This window comes from Pieris rapae, chromosome 24, assembly GCF_905147795.1.
Source record: "Pieris rapae chromosome 24, ilPieRapa1.1, whole genome shotgun sequence".
Taxonomy (NCBI): domain Eukaryota; kingdom Metazoa; phylum Arthropoda; class Insecta; order Lepidoptera; family Pieridae; genus Pieris; species Pieris rapae.
Genome location: NC_059532.1, coordinates 2,853,994 through 2,873,844, shown reverse-complemented (window position 1 = coordinate 2,873,844; position 19,851 = coordinate 2,853,994). Strand labels below are relative to the sequence as shown.

General features: G+C 34.1%; 1 protein-coding gene across 2 annotated transcripts; it reads right to left on the bottom strand.

The window, feature by feature from the left end:
- Window positions 1-749: 749 nt before the first annotated feature.
- LOC110996650 (mannosyl-oligosaccharide glucosidase) lies at window positions 750-19,687 on the bottom strand. Of its 2 annotated transcripts, XM_045633670.1 has the most exons (17): window positions 19,335-19,687; window positions 18,749-18,900; window positions 18,071-18,248; window positions 16,729-16,885; window positions 15,074-15,219; window positions 12,446-12,633; window positions 11,050-11,205; window positions 10,262-10,410; window positions 9,287-9,459; window positions 8,756-8,886; window positions 7,394-7,504; window positions 6,943-7,031; window positions 5,993-6,112; window positions 5,211-5,328; window positions 3,874-4,064; window positions 2,896-3,051; window positions 750-967 (listed from the first exon to the last, which is right to left on the bottom strand). In XM_045633670.1, exons 1-16 carry the CDS (start codon window positions 19,560-19,562, stop codon window positions 2,915-2,917), a joined length of 2,424 nt encoding a protein of 807 aa, XP_045489626.1. In that variant the 5' UTR covers window positions 19,563-19,687; the 3' UTR covers window positions 750-967; window positions 2,896-2,914. The 2 variants fall into 2 exon arrangements, with proteins under 2 accessions (XP_045489626.1, XP_022120123.2); XM_022264431.2 differs by lacking the exon at window positions 750-967 and having other exon boundaries at window positions 2,171-3,051; window positions 19,335-19,686.
- Window positions 19,688-19,851: the final 164 nt, after the last annotated feature.

The following is a 19,851-nucleotide window of genomic DNA, read 5'->3' as shown; positions in this document are numbered from 1 at the left end:
TATGTCGCAGTCAACTAGGTTAATAAGCCGTTCAATTAACAGCCTAGTCTTTTACCAGAACAGCGTCATTTAACTAGCGGCCTGAAAGATAATCAGCCAGTTGATCAAACAGATAGGCAAATTATTTGAATAGATGTAATGTAAACTAATTTTAGATTAATTTTTAATTCGCTGTAATACTGAGAGTGCTTGAAGAAATCATACTGGCGTTTGAGCTTAACCTAACAAAACTTTTAGACGGCTTTGTTAGGGAACTTCTTAAAGACCAATCGGTCAGCAACAGGTTGACCGGAAAAGGTCGAAGCTCGGTTCTGTTTTTATAATTCAGAATTGTGTTTCAATAAATAGCACTGGATTATCAGTTGTGTCAATTTTTTTATTACAAAATTTTCAACAGTACTCAGACCACAGCTAAAACTACTTACTGAACATAGACAATAAAAAACAATGATAACATTACAACTTTTATATAACAAATTATTTACAAATACATAAAGAAAGGTTGCATATACCTTCTTGATCATAGTTAAAACCATTTTAAGTTTTGAATTACGAATGACAGCCTTTCTAAATGTTTATTAATGCTATTTCTATGCAAACAATTTTTTTAATATACAAATTTAATCGTTCATTTAATAAACTTAAATTATAGGTTTTATGGAAGAAATTACTACGAAAAAGTAAATTTTCAAAATAAATTTAAAAAAAACTAAGCTAAATTTAAAGGGGATCCTAGTAGGGATTACTGCAACTTCTTTTCTTTCATGTAAGTATGACCGTAAGTTCGATCTCTTCTTTTAAAAGCTTTCCTACAAAAATCTATTGTCCTATGTATTAGAGCGCGGCCACACGATGCGGCGCCGAAGCGGTGCCGCAACATCATCCTACTTACAAATTACTATACCATGTCACGTGACGCATTGCACGACCGCGCGGCGTCGCACCGCAAGCGGGCCGGACATGTCACCTGCAAGACGAAGCGGGAGGGGTAAAATATACTGCCACACCGCAACGCCCGTATGGCACCCTATAGCTCGAATAATTGCGGTGCGGCGCCGCATCGCACAGTTACAGCATCGTGTGACTTTAGACTTTTTTTACCGACAATACAAGTGGCAAACAATGATATTGGAAACATTAATTGGTCTATGAAAAGCAGCGCCATCTATGGATTGATTAAGGTAATCAATTCACGTTTTTACCGACAATACAAAAAGCAGACAAACAACCGGCAAACAAAGAAATTTTTAATATTAAATTCTACATGATTAATTACTTCTACTATAAAACGATGTTTTCGCACAGTTTGCCCAGACTTTTTTAAATAGTCATACGAAAATAAGAAGCGTATATTACTGTTTTTATTTATATTTATTTTGATCAATTATGTCGAAATTACAACTAAAAATACTGTACAATTAAGTGATCTTTATAAAATTTATGAAAAAACAATATTTGGAAAATACAAAACTGAAACAACGTTGTGTGAGTACACACTCATTCAATATCAAACCCATTTAGGCATAACAGATGGATAAACAAAATGACGGTAGGCCTTTTATAAGTCTACCCTTCTTCTACGAAAGTTTCTACTTCAAATCTACAAGTAGTTGTGTATTGGACTTTCATATATGAGCCAATTGCGCCTCTTATTTCTGAATCCTACCCGCAATTTAACTTTGCTGTCACAAGATGGCGCCACATTTACCGAAATCAAATTTACTATCCTTTATATTATGTACTTACCTATACAATTACTACTACAACTAGCGCCATCTAATTACTTTGAACCTTAGTCTAATAAATGCTTAAAGGATTCTAATGCGTAATGTACATACATTTAAATTTATGTAAAATTTAATTTAAACTTAATTAATTAAATTTAAATTTAATGAATTTAAACTGAATTAATTAAATTTAAATTTAATGAATTTAAACTGAATTAATTAAATTTAAATTTATATTAAACTGAATAACAGTGTTGTCATATATAAGATAAAATGCCATGATAAATAAAATAATAAGTAAAAAATACATATTTTATTTTTTTATAACTGGCAATAAATGTAAAATTAGAAGCATTTAATGTATATTAATTTTTTTATTTATATGTATACATATTGTGTTACCCAATGACTAAATGATTTTTGATTTTTGACTTTTATAATGCGGATTAGGTATCAGAAAGTCTCTAAACAATTTTTCAAATTGATCATTTTGGATAAGTAGTGTTTATTGTGTTGTGCAGAATTCGGAAAGATGGCCATAAACTAATTATGAACACATATTAGCGGGTGCGTTTACGGCCTTTGGGGAGATCTCTTAAAGAATTGGTTCTTATCTCTATAGACCTTCACAGCTCGCTACTTCGCAAATTTTATCGGAATTTTCTGTATTTTTACATTTCTATAAACCTAGAAAACATCGTGAGGTAACCCGCTTGCAGGAACCCAGAAATTTCACGCCTGTGTCAGGCACAGGTGGCCGATCACCTACTTGCCTATTGGATTGACAAATCATGAAACAGATTCAGAGATCTGAGGCTCAGCTAACCAAAAAAGTTAGAGCCACTTTTGTTTTAACACATTAAGTGCTCTTATCTCGGATCCGAGTGGAGCGGGGTCATAGTAGCGGTGCCGCCCACTCGGATCCGTGCGAAACTCTCGTTTATTTTTTTAAATCATTCGTAGTTCTCGGATCCGAGGATCCGAAGAATGTTTTTTAATAAAAATAATAATATACATTCATACACATTTTCAAACATTCATATTTACTTTATCAAAATTTTTGGTTTTCGTCTATTACTTTGTATCCATTGTTTACGCATTCAATATGTTAAATACACTATACAAAGCAAATATTCTATGAGCAGCTCTCAGTTGAAGTAAAATTCACCTTTGCCCAGGTCTGGACATTAATAATCATCAGCCATCATTAAAACGAAGAGTGCCGTCCATCCGGTGAAGGGTTTGCATCCGGAACCGCGGCCATCTTGGTCCGAATACTGCTCCCAGAAGTATCCCGTCTTTTTGTATTGCGATATTATGTTACCTGGAAAATTCAATTTTGTTGTATTTTCGTGTATGTTTTAGTGATTATTTAGCTATGTATGTCACTTAGTTAGCCGTTGAATTAACAACCTAGCCGTTTAATTAATGGCCTGAAAGATGTTCAGTCAGTTGATCAAACAGCTAGACAAATGATTTGGATACATCACAATGCCGTAGCCAACTAGGTTAGTTAGCTCTTCAATTAACAGCCCAGCCGTTTAATTAGCGGCCTGAAAGATGTACAGTCAATTGATCAAACAGCTAGGCAAATGATTTGGATATATTACAATGCCGGAGCCAACTAGGTTAGTTAGCCGTTGAATTAAGAGGCCAGCCTTTTAACTAAACGGCGCCGTTTAAATAACGGCCTCAAAGATATTCAGCCGTAGCGTTTATTACAACATTTAATAAACTGGCTAATGCTTAGGTCATTCGTACGATAGACATTATTTGGCAGAAATAAAACATGATGATATGATGTAATTGCTTGAATCAAATTCAAATTATTATTTATACTGTTTCATTGTATATATATAGTAGCTGACCCGGCACACGTCGTTTTGCCATGCCATTTATAATAAAAAATAGGGGTTCATCATAGAGGGTTGAAAATTTAGGGTTGTATGTATTTTTTAATGCTGTTGCAGTTGATAAAAAAATAAAAAATAATCACGTCTTTAGGGGTGGACTACCCTAAACATTTAGAGGGATTAAAAATAGATGTTGTCCGATTCTCAGACATACCCAATATGCACACAAAATATATGTATATATATTATAGATTTCTGTAAATCTAATCGTAAGGGTTGTAACACTAACTTACCAACGACATTCGCCTTCAGTTTCGTATGAAGCTCTCTCGCTCTACTGGCGTGTGGCCCTTCCACGCTTGCATAATGCTTCAGGGCGGACAAGGCCAAATAATTAATATTGACCCAAACTTGACCTCTCCAGTATGGGGGATCGTGTTCTGTGTTACGTTTCATGTACAATGGAGCGGATTTTGATAGAGACCTGATAGTGAAGGAATTATTAAAATAAAAATAAAATAAAAAAGCCTTTTTATTTCCTACAAATATAACTTTTTACATTGGCCCATCTCCAAACGCTTACTTATCTAATTAAAATTAATACCATCTTATTTTTATTTATTTTCTATATTATTTACCTATAACTATTTTTTTTACTGTTATTAATATACTACTTATATAATATTTGCTACTATATATATCATATTTACTACTAGATAATATTTACTATTACATTATTTTATTTTATTATTAGCTAGCTTGGTTAGATTTTAGTATACTTAAATAATATAATTTGTGAAGAAGAAGAGAAGGAATTATTAGTACGTTACAAATTATACGTATACGTAGCAACGCACTACTACGCTTATCTGCTAGCATCTCTAAACAGAAGATATTTGTGGAACCAGCTGCCCACTAAAGTATTTCCGAACCAATTCGACTTAGGGTCCTTCAAGAAAAGAGCGTACCAATTCTTAAAAGGCCGCCAACGCACTTGCGAGTGCTCTAGCATTGAGAGTGTCCATGGGTGGTATCACTTAACATCAGGTGAGCCTCCTGCCCGTTTGACCCGTAGAAATAAAATTAAAAAAAAAAATATGCCGATGGGCATGCGTCATACACTTCAAAGGCTATTTGGGGTGAGTGGTCGAAGTTGAATTCGTGTAGGCGGTGATGTTAGTTATTTCGACTGTGTTTGGGCTTTGTTACCATGAGAATGTTAGTGCTCCTATTCCACCATGCCTCCTGCTGATAGAGCATCTTTGACATTTTGAGACAAATCCTTGTTTTTAATTTATTTTATTATTATTAATTACTGATGATGTCATGTGGTAGTGGTTGCAGTACCTTACAAACATGTTGTCAAACAAAAACTTGGCGGAGTTTATTGCCAGTTCTTCTCTTCCATTTTAAGCTCTTGATTTAAGAACTTTGGTATTAAATTTAAAATTAGAAGCATATGTATTCTTTTATAAACGACATAATTATTTAAGATGGAGTTTTTTGAAAGAGTGAGAGTGAGTGTAAGAGAGTGAGTGAGAGTGACCCAAGATAAAACGCACCAAATAAGAGTCCGCATAATATAAAAAAAAATCTACACAAAATTAAGAAATATCTAACCTACACATACCTTAGGCCATAAGGTGACCACAATAAACTTGGCTTGTCCAAAACTGCAAGGATTTTCCCCAAATTATCGCTTTTTGGACTCAGCACTTTCAGTAGCATTGGGAACAGTGATATATAACCTGGAATTTAAAAAAAATGTGTGGTTTTATGAAAGCACGGTAAAAGTGAAACTTTTTTTCACATTATAGACATTTAACTAATATGGAATAATATTCAATTAAGAGTATTAAATCGCTTTATCAATCTTAATTTTATATTTGGAAAATTGGAATGATAATGGGACTAATAAAAGTAGACTAAGTCTCCAACTAATATTTTTATTGAATTCTGTGTCTTAGAGAGTTCGACATACATGTTCGAAATACTTAACAATTATTTCGATTATATACACATATTAAAATAGCGTGGAGCACTGGCACAAAAGAATAATAGTGTATACACTACACGGTCAGCTGCTGCGAATGTGCGCCGCCATATTGGCCTTGGCTGCTATGACGAGCGCCTTTCACTATCCCCACTCCACGGCCGACCGTCACGCGCCATGCGCCACACAGACCAAAAAGTTTCACTTTATTTTATTTAATCTGTGTAATCTGTTTTGGCTTTGTGTATTGTATATGTATTTTCAATAATATGTATTAAGTAGCTGTTAGATTACTTATAATTAAATAAATAAAAACAACTGTATAAGAGAGTCTGTATTAGAGACTCGCGGTCAACTCCTGCGCATAGCCGACTCGAATGAACGAACGAACGAACGAACGAATGAACGAACGAACTCACCAAAAGCCGATGCAACCAGCCTTGGCTGAGGTGGACTTGTGACGGAGCGAACCACCTTCAACCCTTCCCCAGGAGTTTTAGACGCCTGACGAACTAACTTCACACCGTCTGTATGCAAACCTGAAAGACGATTGAAATGAGGAAAGAGAAGAAACAGAGGTTTCTATAATAACCCATACTATATGTCAGACAATTCTCATGGAGAAGAGGGAAACCAGATCAAACGTCTGGCTTCCAAAGGTCTTAGACCCGAAATAATTCTGGTCTGTAACTTGGATTATTCATTATCACCTTGATGTTTCACAACTGGACAATTTTAAACGACTTTTTGGTGCGGCCTATGTGGAACCAGCTGTCCGTTGGAGTATTTCCGAATCCATTCAACAGAAGGAGCCTTCAAGAAGCGTACCAATTCTTGGCAACACACATGCGGCTTCTAGAATTGTAAAAGTCCTCTCATATCACTTATTGAAGGACCCTTCAGCCCGTCTGCTCCTTGATCTATGAAAAAGGGCCGGCAACGCACTTGCGAGTCTTTCGGTAATGTGTATCAATGAGCGGCGGTGTCACTTAACATTAGATGAGTTTCCAGTACGTGTGCCCTCCGTTCTGTAAAAAAAGGCCGGCAACGCACTTGCGAGTCTTTCGGTAATGTGTCTGTATGAGCGGCGGTGTCACCATCAGATGAGCCACTTGCCCGTTTTGCCTCCCATTTGGTAAAAAAAGGGCCGGCAACGCACTTGCGAGTCTCTCGGTAATGTCTTCATGAGCGGCGGTATCACTTAACATCAACTGAGCCTTCTATAGATGGACTAGGCTCCGCTATTACCGCATCCTACTAGGACAAACTTAGTTGTGAAAAACCCACGGAAAAAAGGAGATTTTCTTCCTCCTGTCTCTTCCCCCCCAAAATACCCCCCCCCCCCTACCCCCTTATTGATAAAACTTACCATAATCGGCGTATGAATTCGAATGAGACGCCCAATGCAACTTATTTAATAATTTCTCATCGCCGAGTTGTTCACGAATCGCTTCAAATCTGTAATGACAAAATATCTCAATCATTATTGACATAGTCATTAACTTTATCATTAATCATGGTCACATAATGTCATTAATTATTTTAAGAACTCTATTAGCGTAAGTTCAAAATCTCCATGTTCCAAATTTAAACTTTGAAGCGTTCTTTATTTGAAATTTCCCGCATAGAAAAATTAAATCAATATTTACATTAAAATTTACGATGTTTTCAGTGACGGAAGTTTAGCGACTTGATTGAATATCGATCTTTAATTAACTGTCTAGAGATTTAATTAAGTCTCTGATTCAAGTACTGCGACATCGACTCCAATCAACAATCCTCAATCAACCCTTCATGTGTTGATATATCATTTCACTTACTTAGAAGTATCCCTTTGGAGAGCAAAAGCGATAACTGTCATGGCGTCAGCTGCGGCAAATATCCAACAACGTAGATCGACGTGCCTCTCGATTTCCGAGGGATGGGAGGCTCTGAAAAATTAATTTAAGCCAAATTATTATCTATTGAATGTGGCACAGGATTATTACGTCATACTCTAGCCATAGACAAACCGGATGTTGCAGCCGAGACCCACTGTAAAGCAATCGCCGCACGGCGTTCTACACTCTCCATACTAAATTCATTTTTTCTTTTTCTTATGTTACAGAAGGCAGACGGTCACCTGATGTTTAGTGACAACGCCCATGGACACTGACGCTACCAGAAGGCTCGCGCACTGCCGGCCCTTTAAGAATTGGTTCGCTCTTTTCTTGAAGGATCCTAAGTCGAATTGGTTTGGAAACAATTACTTAGAACATTTTATGGTTTTTATCTTTAATATTTAGTATACTACGGACGCGGAGCACGAAGAATTTCGTAGAATGACCCCTCATCTTATGTCTTTGTCGCTCGCGCATAAACATAATATTGCCGTTGCGCTCACACAGATGCAGTGACCGCCGTATTCAGAGATTGTAAACCTTTTAGTCATAACCATTTGTTTGTTTTGTTATAAGTAGTAATTCCTTTTTTAACGCTGAAATAAAATCATCATTCCGTGCTGGGATTCGCTTGTGAGTAGTTTCGTTTTTGAGGTTAAGTTTGTTGTGCGTGGTGTTTGTGTGTTTGGTCGTTGAATTTATTTGCGGTTATTATTAATTATAACGGTAAGAAGTTTAAATGGAACCAACCCCGTCTACGTCCCGTACTTTCAAGGAGTTTGTGTCTCCGCGTAAGAAACACAAAATGTCTCATTTTAGGGTCGGGTTATCGGGTAAAAAGCTATCCTTGGGTACTTACCTATATTAAGTCGATGATCTTATTTACAAAGCTAACTCAAATTCTAAACTACCGTTTTTAATATTCGTACTTTAAAAAAAAAATGTTTTTAACCACTGGCAGTAGGCCCAAAGGTCATTGTACGAAATTCTTCGTGCTCCGCGTCCGTAGTATAGCAGGGTATGCAAAATAATTAACTTTTTTGGTTGATTTTTTACACCTTGTGTCCGAAAAACCCTAATATCTTACAGAACCCTATTTTTGTTCAAAATTAAATATAGCCTATACTACTCGTGGATAATGTGGCTTTCGAATGGTGAAAGAATTTTTCAAAATCGGTCCAGTAGTTTATGAGCCTATTCTAACATTTTTTACCCATTCCAAAATTCCAAAATTCCAAAAGTGTACGCCGCTAAAGAAGTTTTTAATTCAAAGACATAATTGGTATGAGGTTTGGTGCTGACCTTGGATAGTCATCAAGACCTGAAGACAATGTTTTGGGGTTCAGCTGAATCCCGTCATCCTCCCTTCCCCTCCATCTGTAGGACGTGGGTTCGATGCCTTTTTGACTATTTAGGAACCAGTTGTACCACGTCTGAAAGTTTTTTTAGCTTTATTAGTTTACATTGCTTAATTAGTATTAGTTAAGTTAGTATAAATTAAAAATTAATAAATTAGATTTATTTTTTAGTCGTCTAGTTAAAAAAAAAGCCTCATCCATATTTTTCCATTTCTCTAGCAACATTCATCTAGTTTTTCCCGCCAATTCATCCAATTTTTTTTTCATATTTATTAGTAAATCCACCCCAAACCCTTCACACCACCTCAATGGCCCAAAAGATTCCAAAACTTTGGAATCAATTTCCGAATTTCTGGAAAAATTAAAAGACTTTCTCAAAAAGTACCAGGCTCCCATAACAGATAAAGAGTCGATTCTATAATGAATGTTAGGGAAATATTAGCTATAAAGGACCATTATAATAATCTTCACTCACCTGCAGTCTCGGAAACATTCTTTCCAACATTCGCCGATGCTTGGAATCATTTTGGAAGAGATTTGGCCGACGTTGGACCATGTTTGCGATCTGTATCAGTAACATGGGCGGGTTGGCCGCTGCGTTACTTTGCACTACGAACTCTTTAGGCACTCGGGCCAATGATTCCGCTCCTGGAATATTAATTGTTATAAAAATTATGGATCTCCCTTTCTCACTCTCTCTCAATCCGTCTCAATCACTCTCTCCCTTTCTTTGACAAGACTTTGTTCTTATTGTATTTAAAATATTTGCTGTTTTTACGACGATGGTGTGTAATTTGTTTTGTAAACGTGGTGTATGTATGCTTTAGATGCTGATATAACAAAAAAAATACGTAAAAATATTTCAGATTTTGTAATATATCAGTGGCGCTACAACCTCTTTAGGTCTTGGCCTCAGATTTCTGAATCTGTTTCATGATCATTTTTAAATTTATTAGGCAAGTACTAAGGTCTCAGACTCTCATTAGGTCTCACTAGGTCTAAGACATGTCGGTTTCCTCACGATATTTTCCTTCACTGTTCGAGCAAATGTTAAATGCGCACATAGAAAGAAAGTGGAGGTGCACAGCCGGGGATCGAACCTACGACCTCAGGTATGAGAGTCGCACGCTGAAGCCACTAGGCCAACACTGCCTAATGGAATGTAAAATTAAGTAAACGAATATAAATAAAATAATAATAGGAGAATATTGCACAAAATAATTTCCATAGACTAAAGACATCTTTGAGTTGTTTATTAGTGAAATGTTTTGCAAGCAATGTACATTGTAAATATTACATAAACAAAAACGCATATAATTTTAATTAGAATATTTTAATTATCTTTAAATAGGTAATGCCTAGATAAATTAAAATAAAAACTATATTAAATTTAAAAAATTCCAGAAATGTTTCATATAATATTTTTTCGATCGAAAATTATGGGACTCACCCAATATCTGCTCCCGAGGAATCCAGCCCTCGACATTGATAAGATCCAACCAATGAGCAGCAATGTCCATCTGAATATCCGGAGACCAGCGACCTACAAGTAGACCGTGGAAACCTTCATCCCAAAGGAAACCTCGAGGGAAGAATGACCTGAAGTAGAGAGAGAGAGACATGTTTTAAAGTAGAATACTGTTAAAAAGTACCAGGCTCTCATAATGTATAAGAAGCTGTGTATTTTGTTACAAAATACTTTTATACACCTACTGTACTTAGAACGTTGTTTTTTTTTTTATAAAACAGGGGGTAGGAGGCTCACTAGATGTTAAGTGATAACGGCCACTCAACGCCAGATGGCTCATAAGTATGTCGCCGGCCTTTTTAAGGATTGGTACATTCTTGTCTTGAAGAACAATAAGTTGAATTGGTTTGAAAATACTTCAGTGGGATTAGAACAGGCAGGAGGATCATCTGATGTTAAATGATACCGGAAATTCAACGCCAGAGGGTTCGCGATTGTGGCGCCGGCCTTTTTTAGCATTCTTCTAACAATAAGTCGAATTGGCTCGAAAATACTTCTTCAGTTGGATTTCTTTTAAGTTAGTTCTTCTTAAATTCGTTCTGTGTGTCAGTGTCATGAGATAACACAGACACATAAATTATCCATTAAAAGGTCTACACACACACACACACACACACACACACACACACATCCTATTTAAAAACAACAAATAAATAAATTCTTCAAACACAAAAAGTACCAGGCTCCCATAATCAATAAGGAGTTCTCACCTACTCGGTACTCCGGTATACAAGGCCGCCTTCCAATAAGGCACTGGTTCGCGTGTGTATTGTGACTGAACTCTGCTAGTACCATCGAAATAACCAATACCACCAATCATGTTAGACATGGCGGCCTTTGCAATTGCTATATCTTCATCGGAATAACTGAAAAAAAATATAAGAATGTATATGCTTATGACATAAGTGAAACTTCTTTCGCTCCATCTGTATGTATATATATATGTGTGTGTGTGTGTGTATATATATATTAATTTTCTACAAATATTTAAATTTATTTCATGTTTTCATTGGTAAATTAATATTTTTGATTGTAAAATGGAGACAATACATATATTTTCGAAAATGATGGACTGGCAAATGGTGCAGTTGGATGTATGTATGTATGAGAAAAGAGAGAAAGAAAATATGCGCGCGCACTGCTGTCTCTTGCTTATATCCCCCACTAAACTTTCGTTCGCCTTGCCCGATCACACTTTTCGTAACGCTTACGTCACGCGTTCGCCAGCTTACTCCCCAAGTCAAGTGTAAAGTTTCACTTCAATAATATTTACCTACCTTTTTTCTAAGCTTAATAAGCCGTTTAATTAACAGCCTTTTGATTAAACCTCACCGTTTGACTAGCGGCCTGAAAGATATTCAGCCAGTTGATTAATCAGCTAGTCAAATTACTTGGATCGATTAATTGCTTAGCCATTTGACTGTTAATTTAAATTTAATTCCACTTTCTGCCACTCTCAAACTCTTCAAACTTTCTATATGGCGTCGGTAAACCACAACTTTAACTTTAACTTCTTTGTCGGTTAAGGCCAAAGTTTAAAAAAACAAGTACAATGGAAGAGTATGACAATAATAATGTGAATTCAGCTGTGACTTACTCGAGCAATTTAATTTTTAATGATATACTTTTTATGTCGGCTGAATGTCTTTAAGGCCACTAGTTAAACAGCGCTGTTTAGTTAAAAGGCTGTTAGTTAAATGGGTTATTAAACTAGTTAGCTGCGATATATATGTATAGTAATCTAACAAGCTTATACTTTCTCTGTTACTTTCTTCAACATATAGAAACATCACTATGTTATCTTATTACATTTTATAATTTCATTTCATTTTTTTATTTATTGTATGCGATAAATATAAGCTGAATAAATTAATAAATAAATAATTTTTAACGAATTAAAAACAGATTTTCTGTAGAGTATTGGACAATATTTTAGTGTGTTAAATTTCGTAAGCATATGTATATGTTGTATTTGTTGGTTCACAAATTTCTCCTAAACTGAAAGTCAATTCTAGATAATTCAAGACGATTAAAATTTCATTAAAATCCGTTCATACAGATAAATCACACATTTTTGGATATCTAAAATCCAGTTTAAAAAATTACCCTTTGTCTTTCAATTGAAACTCTTCTTCGAATCGTGCATCAAAAGACATCTTCTTCTGTTCCAACACCTTGGTGTACTCCTCTCCTTTCAGAGGTGGTCCTGATAGATCCTCTGTGGTATACACAACGTCCACCACAAATGGTGTTTCAACCAGCATTTGTACTGGCACGAAGTTCACATCTTTATTCTGAAAATAGTTTATTTATTTATTTATTTATTTATTACAGACATGGCTAAACTCACAATAAAAACAAAATTACAAAATTGTACAAAATTTTGGTCGATGTTATTTATTTATTTAATAATAAGTAATCCAATAGCTACTTAACACATATTATACAAAACACAAAGCCAAAACAGATTACACAGATTAAATAAAAAACAGAAAACAAGCATTAAAAGAGCAAGTGTCAATTAAAAGAAAAACAAAAGAATAAAATTAAAAACTGCAAAATTAAAAAAAAAGCAACAAATAATACTAAGAATTTATTAATATCTACTACTTAAAAGAAAACTAAAGAATTGTTAAAAACATCTAAAATCTAACATTTATAATATGAGTTCTAGAACTTTGTTTGTGAGCGCTAAAATAGATCTTCCAATGTATGAAATCATATTTCAACATGTCTTTTAGTTGAAGTTTTTTTTTAAGTGTAACTTCGAGGTTTTTCGACATGGCCAAATTCCCAATTAACATAAATACTTTTTCAGTATACTTTAATGTGTGTGTACAATTTATGAAGTCATATTTTCTTCTAGTTAGGTTATCTAGCGTTTAACATTACTATCTCGTAATGTTCCATGATGTCTTAGTGAAGCCACATGTACATAGAAAGAAAATTATATATATTTATCAATATATATATCAAAAATATATCAAGGCCACTATTTTTCTTAAATATTCTTATTTGGTGATTACGTCAAGAGTAATCTAAGAAGGGGGATAAACTGCAGTAAATTTGCATTACATAATACTCGAACGGCCATTTTAAGCATACACGTGAGTATGGGACTTTTAAATAAAAAAAACATGTGTGTAACAAAATTAAAGAACATCTTTAAAAAAAATTACGTTTGTAGAAAAAAAACGTATTTAATACATTGAAAATTAGTTATAACGCATCTCTGGTTCAATAAGTTCATATAAATATCACAAAAACACTAAAATGTTGACTGTAGCTAACTTCAGGTAGTCTTTTTGTAACGGTGCGCATGCGCATCATTAAAATTTACTCTTATAATTTTTCCTTAACGCACCAAAATAAATTCAATAAATATAGTATATTTCATTACAAGTGCGGAAAGCCTGTCATTGCAACGAGTTTCGACGAATGTCTACCCGAGCCGAGGCGCAGCCGAAGGTGAGGGTTGACAGTCGGAACAAGTTGCAATGACGGTTCCGCACGTGTACTGAACGACTATTTTTAATACAGTTGCGAAAAAATTAAGCAATTTAAGTAAACTATTTGCTTTTTTTCTATTCTCTCTAGGGAATAAATTCGTTGCACGTAGATATGTAGCGACTTATATGTTTCCGGTAAATTGTTCTCCGAAGCATTTTATGCAATTATACTGCGTTCGGGTGGTATTCATTCAAATATCGTCGAAATTACTCATTTTGTGCAAAAAATAACTCAACTCGAAAGAACATTTTTGGAAAATGGCGCCAACCGCAAGAATATGAGCAAAGCTTGTTTTTTCTTTTCTTCACCCATTCTGGGTAGGCAAAGGGAACTTGGCCCATACAGCCAATTCTTCAGTAGACTATTTTTATTGAAAGAAAACCAAATCTAACTCATTGAGTCCAATCATTAAATCTGATATTGAAACAAATAATAGCTTCTTTTTAAAATATTTACATGAATCATAAAAATTTCTGTGATTTTTTTTAGTAAAAACTTCATGGTTAGTTTTTTCTTTTTAATATTTTTTTAATTGATATGAAATGAAAAGAAACCTAACCGAACTTATTGAATCCAATTATTATAATATTTAGAAATCATATATCATAAAAACTTCTATGGATCTTTTGAATAAAACCTTCGTGGTTGGTTTTTTCTTTTTAATACACATTGTTTCGACAGTTTGCAAAGAAAACGCACGAGTGCGGGAATGGCAAAGAAAAAGCACGAGTGTGTAATAGCCCGCTTTCCGAACGCTATACCTCCCTGCAATATGCCACTTTTTGAGCAACTGTATTAAAAAATACATTTACGTACAAATATTAATATAATATGTATTACGTATAAAGAGACTTTAAATTTATATATTTACAAGCAGACACGGCCAAGCGTTGCTGTGGCTAAGGTTTTTGTTATATTACATAGTAGTAAATTAATCAAGGGAAACCGTAGGAGAAGTTATGTGAAACGTTGGTACTTTTAACACAGCGCCATCTGTTAGAATTGTATCAAATAATAAACAAATAATTTGCAATAAAATAAAATTGCGACTATAATTAAAGATCTAAGCTTTCCTATCTCTTAAGTTCAGACAGTTCACGGTGTGTCAATTTAATTAAAAATCGGTTAAGTAGTTTAGGATTCCATCGCGGACAAACATCGTGACAGGAGATTTATATATATTTATTAGAAAAAATACAAAATATTTGATAGAAAGAACTGTACCTTAGAATTAAGCTCATCATCAGGCCCTAGAACAGCTAAACGGCCAAATGGATGTTTCTCCACCTTCAATAGGGAATAATATTTCTCCTTTAAGAGATGCAGCCCTGGTGAATAGGCATCAGTAAATGATGTGTGGAGGAGTTTTCCTGGAATTTTGACATTAGTTTAATAAAAAAAACAAAATCATTTATTTATGAACGTCAAAAACAGAAATGAAATGGATTTACTGCCAGTTCTCAAATCAAGATCGTAGCACGGAAGAAAAGAACTGGCAAACTATCTCTACTATAAACGTCAAAAACAGAAATGAAATGCATTTACTGCCAGTTCTCAAATCAAGATCGTAGCACGGAAGAAAAGAACTGGCAAACTATCTCTACTATAAATGTCAAAAACAGAAATAAAATGCATCTAATTTTAGATTTACTGCCAGTTCTCAAATCAAGATCGTAGCACGGAAGAAAAGAACTGGCAAACTATCTCTACTATAAACGTCAAAAACAGAAATAAAATGCATCTAATTTTAGATTTACTGCCAGTTCTCAAATCAAGGGCTTAGAACGGAAAAGAACTGGCAAAAAACTCTCCGCCACTCTTTTTAATCGTCAAGATTTTTTGTTCATAACATGTTCCACATGACATCTTAAGTAATTAATAATAATAAAATTAATTAAAAACATTGATTTATGCTCCATCAGCAGGAGGCATGGTGAAGTAGGAGCACTTATATTTTAGTGGGACCAAGTTTACGTGGGAACGGCTGGACAAATTTTCGTGGTAATTGTCTCCAGATAAAAAAATTAATTTTTTTTTAAAGTGCGTGTGTACATAGTACACATGTCATAAGTGAAACCTCTTTGTACATTACTAGTAAGGTAAAAGCCCCAGTAAATGATCATTCCACGTATTTATATATCTATAGTCACTGTTTACAGACTGTATATGTGCTAATCTAATATATAAAATTCTTGTGTCACGGGGTTAGTAACCGAACTCATCCGAAACGGCTCGACCGATTCTCATGAAATTTTGTGTGCGTATTGGGTAGGTCTGAGAATCGAACAACATCTATTTTTCATCCCCCTTAATGTTAAGGGTGGTCCACCCCTAAATTTTTTTATTTATTTTTTAGACTTTTTCGTTTTTATATTTTTACGATACACCATACAAAAATACATGCAACCCTAAATTTTCACCCCTCTACAATCATCCCTTATGTTTTTTTGTTAATTATAAACTTTAATTTTTTGGCACAAAAACATGGCAAAACAACGTTTGCCGGGTCAGCTAGTGATAATATAAATAAATAAAAAACTGAACAAGGGGTTATGCGATAGAATTGCCATCTAAGTTCTAATATAATACTAAACGAATACATCAACCAATAGCGTGTATTTGTCTCAATCTCCCTTTCTCACTCCCTCTCAATCGGTCCCAATCGCTCTCTCCCTTTCTTCGACAAAAACGCTGCACATCTTCGTGACGCTTCATAAAAATTTTAACATAATAAAGAAGTTTCACTTCAAAATTACATAACAAGATGTAAATTCCATTGGAGCACAACCAATTCAAACGCACATCACAGATAAGAGTTGCAGACTCCAACCGACAATGTTCATAGCATCAAGCAATGGATAAAAAATTGTATCAATTACCTTGATGTGGTATTAAGTGGACTCTAAAATTGCCGAATGATGGTGTATAGCCGACGATGGCACCCTTTTCGCCCCATATTCGTGACTGCGGGCCTAATCCTTGTGACTCGTCCAATGCCCCATACCATATTAACACATACGCATCGTTGGATTTATTCTGAAATATACACAGACTGGAAATCATTATTTAAAAAAAATACATTAATTCCAATAAGACTACCTAAAATGGCACTTTTGAATGTAAAATCTTATATACAAAATTCTTGTGTCACGGTGTTAGTAACCGAACTCCTCTGAAACGACTCGACCGATTCTCATGAAATTTTGTGTGCGTATTGGGTAGGTCTGAGAATCGAACAACATGACAAAAAATTTTGGTTTTTTTGTTTTACGATACACCATACAAAAATACATGCAACCATAAATTTTCACCCCTCTACAATCATCCCTTATGTTTTTTTGTTAATTATAAACTTTAATTTTTTGGCACAAAAACATGGCAAAACAACGTTTGCTGGGTCAGCTAGTAAAATATAAAGATGATTCTAGTTGCCCCTTCCAAATTAATTAATTGTAGTAGAATGGGTAAGAAACTCCACACTTACTCTTTTAAAATAGAATTCACAATATTTGTATACTTTAGTTCAGTAATTATTTGTGAAGACAATGTACTCCCAGAATGTACTTTCCAAATATCAAAATATCTTTATTCATATAGGTAAACAAGTACACTAATGAACATCAAAAAAATTAAATTAATTGTTATTTTATAATGTATTAAAGAAAAGTTGTGTAAAAAGGCTTACTATAAAGTTAGTAATTATCTAGTTGATAAAAGTAGGTGACTAGTGCTGGGCAGGCTACTTCTAATTAATTTGCTAATTTCTTTTTTTTTTATGAGTACCGAGAGTTTTTTACGCCAGCTTTTTCTCTCGGCCAACACCCTCTGTCTTCTTTGGCGATGAGTAGGGATGCCAACAGGCTCGAATTTAATAACGTGAAATAAGTGATACCATGATGATCTTATGTTCCAAAATAAAAGATTTTTTTTACATTGTTCCAGTTCGCAAGTCATGGGCGTAGAAGTTAGAAGAAAGTTTTATTTAAATTATCTTATTTAAAATTAGGTACAATTATTTAAAATTAGAGATTACTCTCCCATCGGCACCTTCTAAAATTGGCTGTTGGGCTTGCCAGCTATGGCTTTGCACCCCTAATATAAATCACAAAACCAGGTAAGTAATACCTCAACAAAAGATACTCTATAAATACAGTGTCAACTCTCAAGACGTACCTAAAGTGGCCAAGATGTTGGTCATACAAGTATTTAATGATAACTTACCACAGATGTAATATTAATTCTGGCAGTCCAATGCCCGCCATGCTCTCCGCCTGGTGTTTTTACAAAGCTAGTCACTATATTATGAGGTGGATCAGAAATTACTTGCTCCCCAAAGGTGAAGCCGTCATGTCTTATCCAGCCATAACTTGGTAAGTTATCATTTTGTTCACACCAGTGTCTGAAATTGATTAAGGGCTTATTAATAAGTATTTATATATGTATGCCTCTATTAATTTTTAAATGGCTGTGTTTGTTTGTTGTTTTAAAGCTAATTAAAATAGCCCACATAGATTTATAATTATTTTGTTTATAAAAACTACAACAAATTTTAAGTACATTAACTCAGGCGTTTTCAGATATACCAACTTTTTGTAAGAGCATAACCAATAGTACAATATTTTTTCTTATGTAACTTTGAGTGTATGTTTTGATTTTTTTAGGTAAAAGATATATTACATATATTTAAATAATATTTTAAGTTTGTTTAAGTGTTATCCTTTTACAGTTAAACCAGTGTATTTATTAGTCTACTGTAGAATTAGTAGTTGGTGTCTCAAAGTGTAAAATTTCTAATGAATGATAACAATTCATATTAATTTCATTACAACCTATAAAAATATACAAGTAAAGAGTAAAGTTATAAAAAACAAATTATTACAAATAATATTTTTAACTAACCTTATACCCTTATGTACAGCAGTAGCCAACTCATACCACATCAAACCAAATACAGGTGATTTTGGTTCACGGCTCTTCAGACCAAAATACACTCCCGGTCTATAACTTCCCCAAAAACGATCAGGAACATCTAATCCCGATTCTTTTACTGCCTAAATTGTTTAATTTTGTATTAATTATCAAATACCAGATGAAACAAATTCTTATTATTTTTTTATTCTTAAGTGTCCATTTAACTTTGGTTTAATAATATCTTTACAAATAGTGGCTATCAAAGTTTGAAATTAAGATAACTACAAGTCACAAGTAGTGGCAAATAAAAATAAATAAATAAAATAAAATTATTGAAACTGACTCTCTGATCCAGGTCGAAGTAGAACACAGGGAAATTAGAGAATGGTGAGTAACAATCAAAAAATGTTAAATGAAACATACTAAGAAATGTGACCATCCCAAGGAAGGCAACTCCAATTCCATGTAATTAGACGGCGAAACTAACTCACTTATATTAAAACACGTAGATGATTAAATAGAAACATGGAAATATCTGTCTGTATGCCGGCACCAAGAATACGCGACGACTTACCTTTTCACCGTCAAAGGGAGTGTTAACTCGAGTTTCCAAGTACCCCAGGGTACCAATGTACACGGCTACTGATAAACATATTACACCTAACGTTGTTTTCCATACGGATACATAATTATATGATCGGGTTCGCGGCTGACTTTCTGAATTACTGGATCCACTTGTTTCTATAGTGCTACTATGTTTACTTAGCGAGCTAAGCTTTCTATGTTTTACCATTTTACGCATCGATATGTTAACTTTTAGTTATAATTGACACGTTACTATTTCTAAGCTAATTATTATTTTTAATTTAAAAAATGATACAGCCAAGTGGAATATTGTAATTGGAATTTGGAAATTTTACATTGACATTTTGTCAGTTGATAAGGGATTATTGACAACTAATAAAAACATTCGAATTCAGCATTGACATTGTCGTGTGTATAAACGTTTGTAAATTTATTACAAACACAATTAAGTTAGTACTTCACATTTAAATGGTAAATCGTGTTAAGTATTATTTTAAGAAATAGTT

What these genes read in the sequence shown, in the direction of transcription:
- LOC110996650 (XM_045633670.1), bottom strand. Translation starts at nt 19,562, where the DNA reads ATGCGTAAAATGGTAAAACATAGAAAGCTTAGCTCGCTAAGTAAACAT. An exon ending in GAATTAATATTACATCTGTG is followed by an intron (nt 16,886 to 18,070) that starts GTAAGTTATCAT and finishes TGTATATTTCAG; the next exon opens with AATAAATCCAACGATGCGTA. An exon ending in GCTGGTTGCATCGGCTTTTG is followed by an intron (nt 5,329 to 5,992) that starts GTGAGTTCGTTC and finishes TTTAAATTCCAG; the next exon opens with GTTATATATCACTGTTCCCA.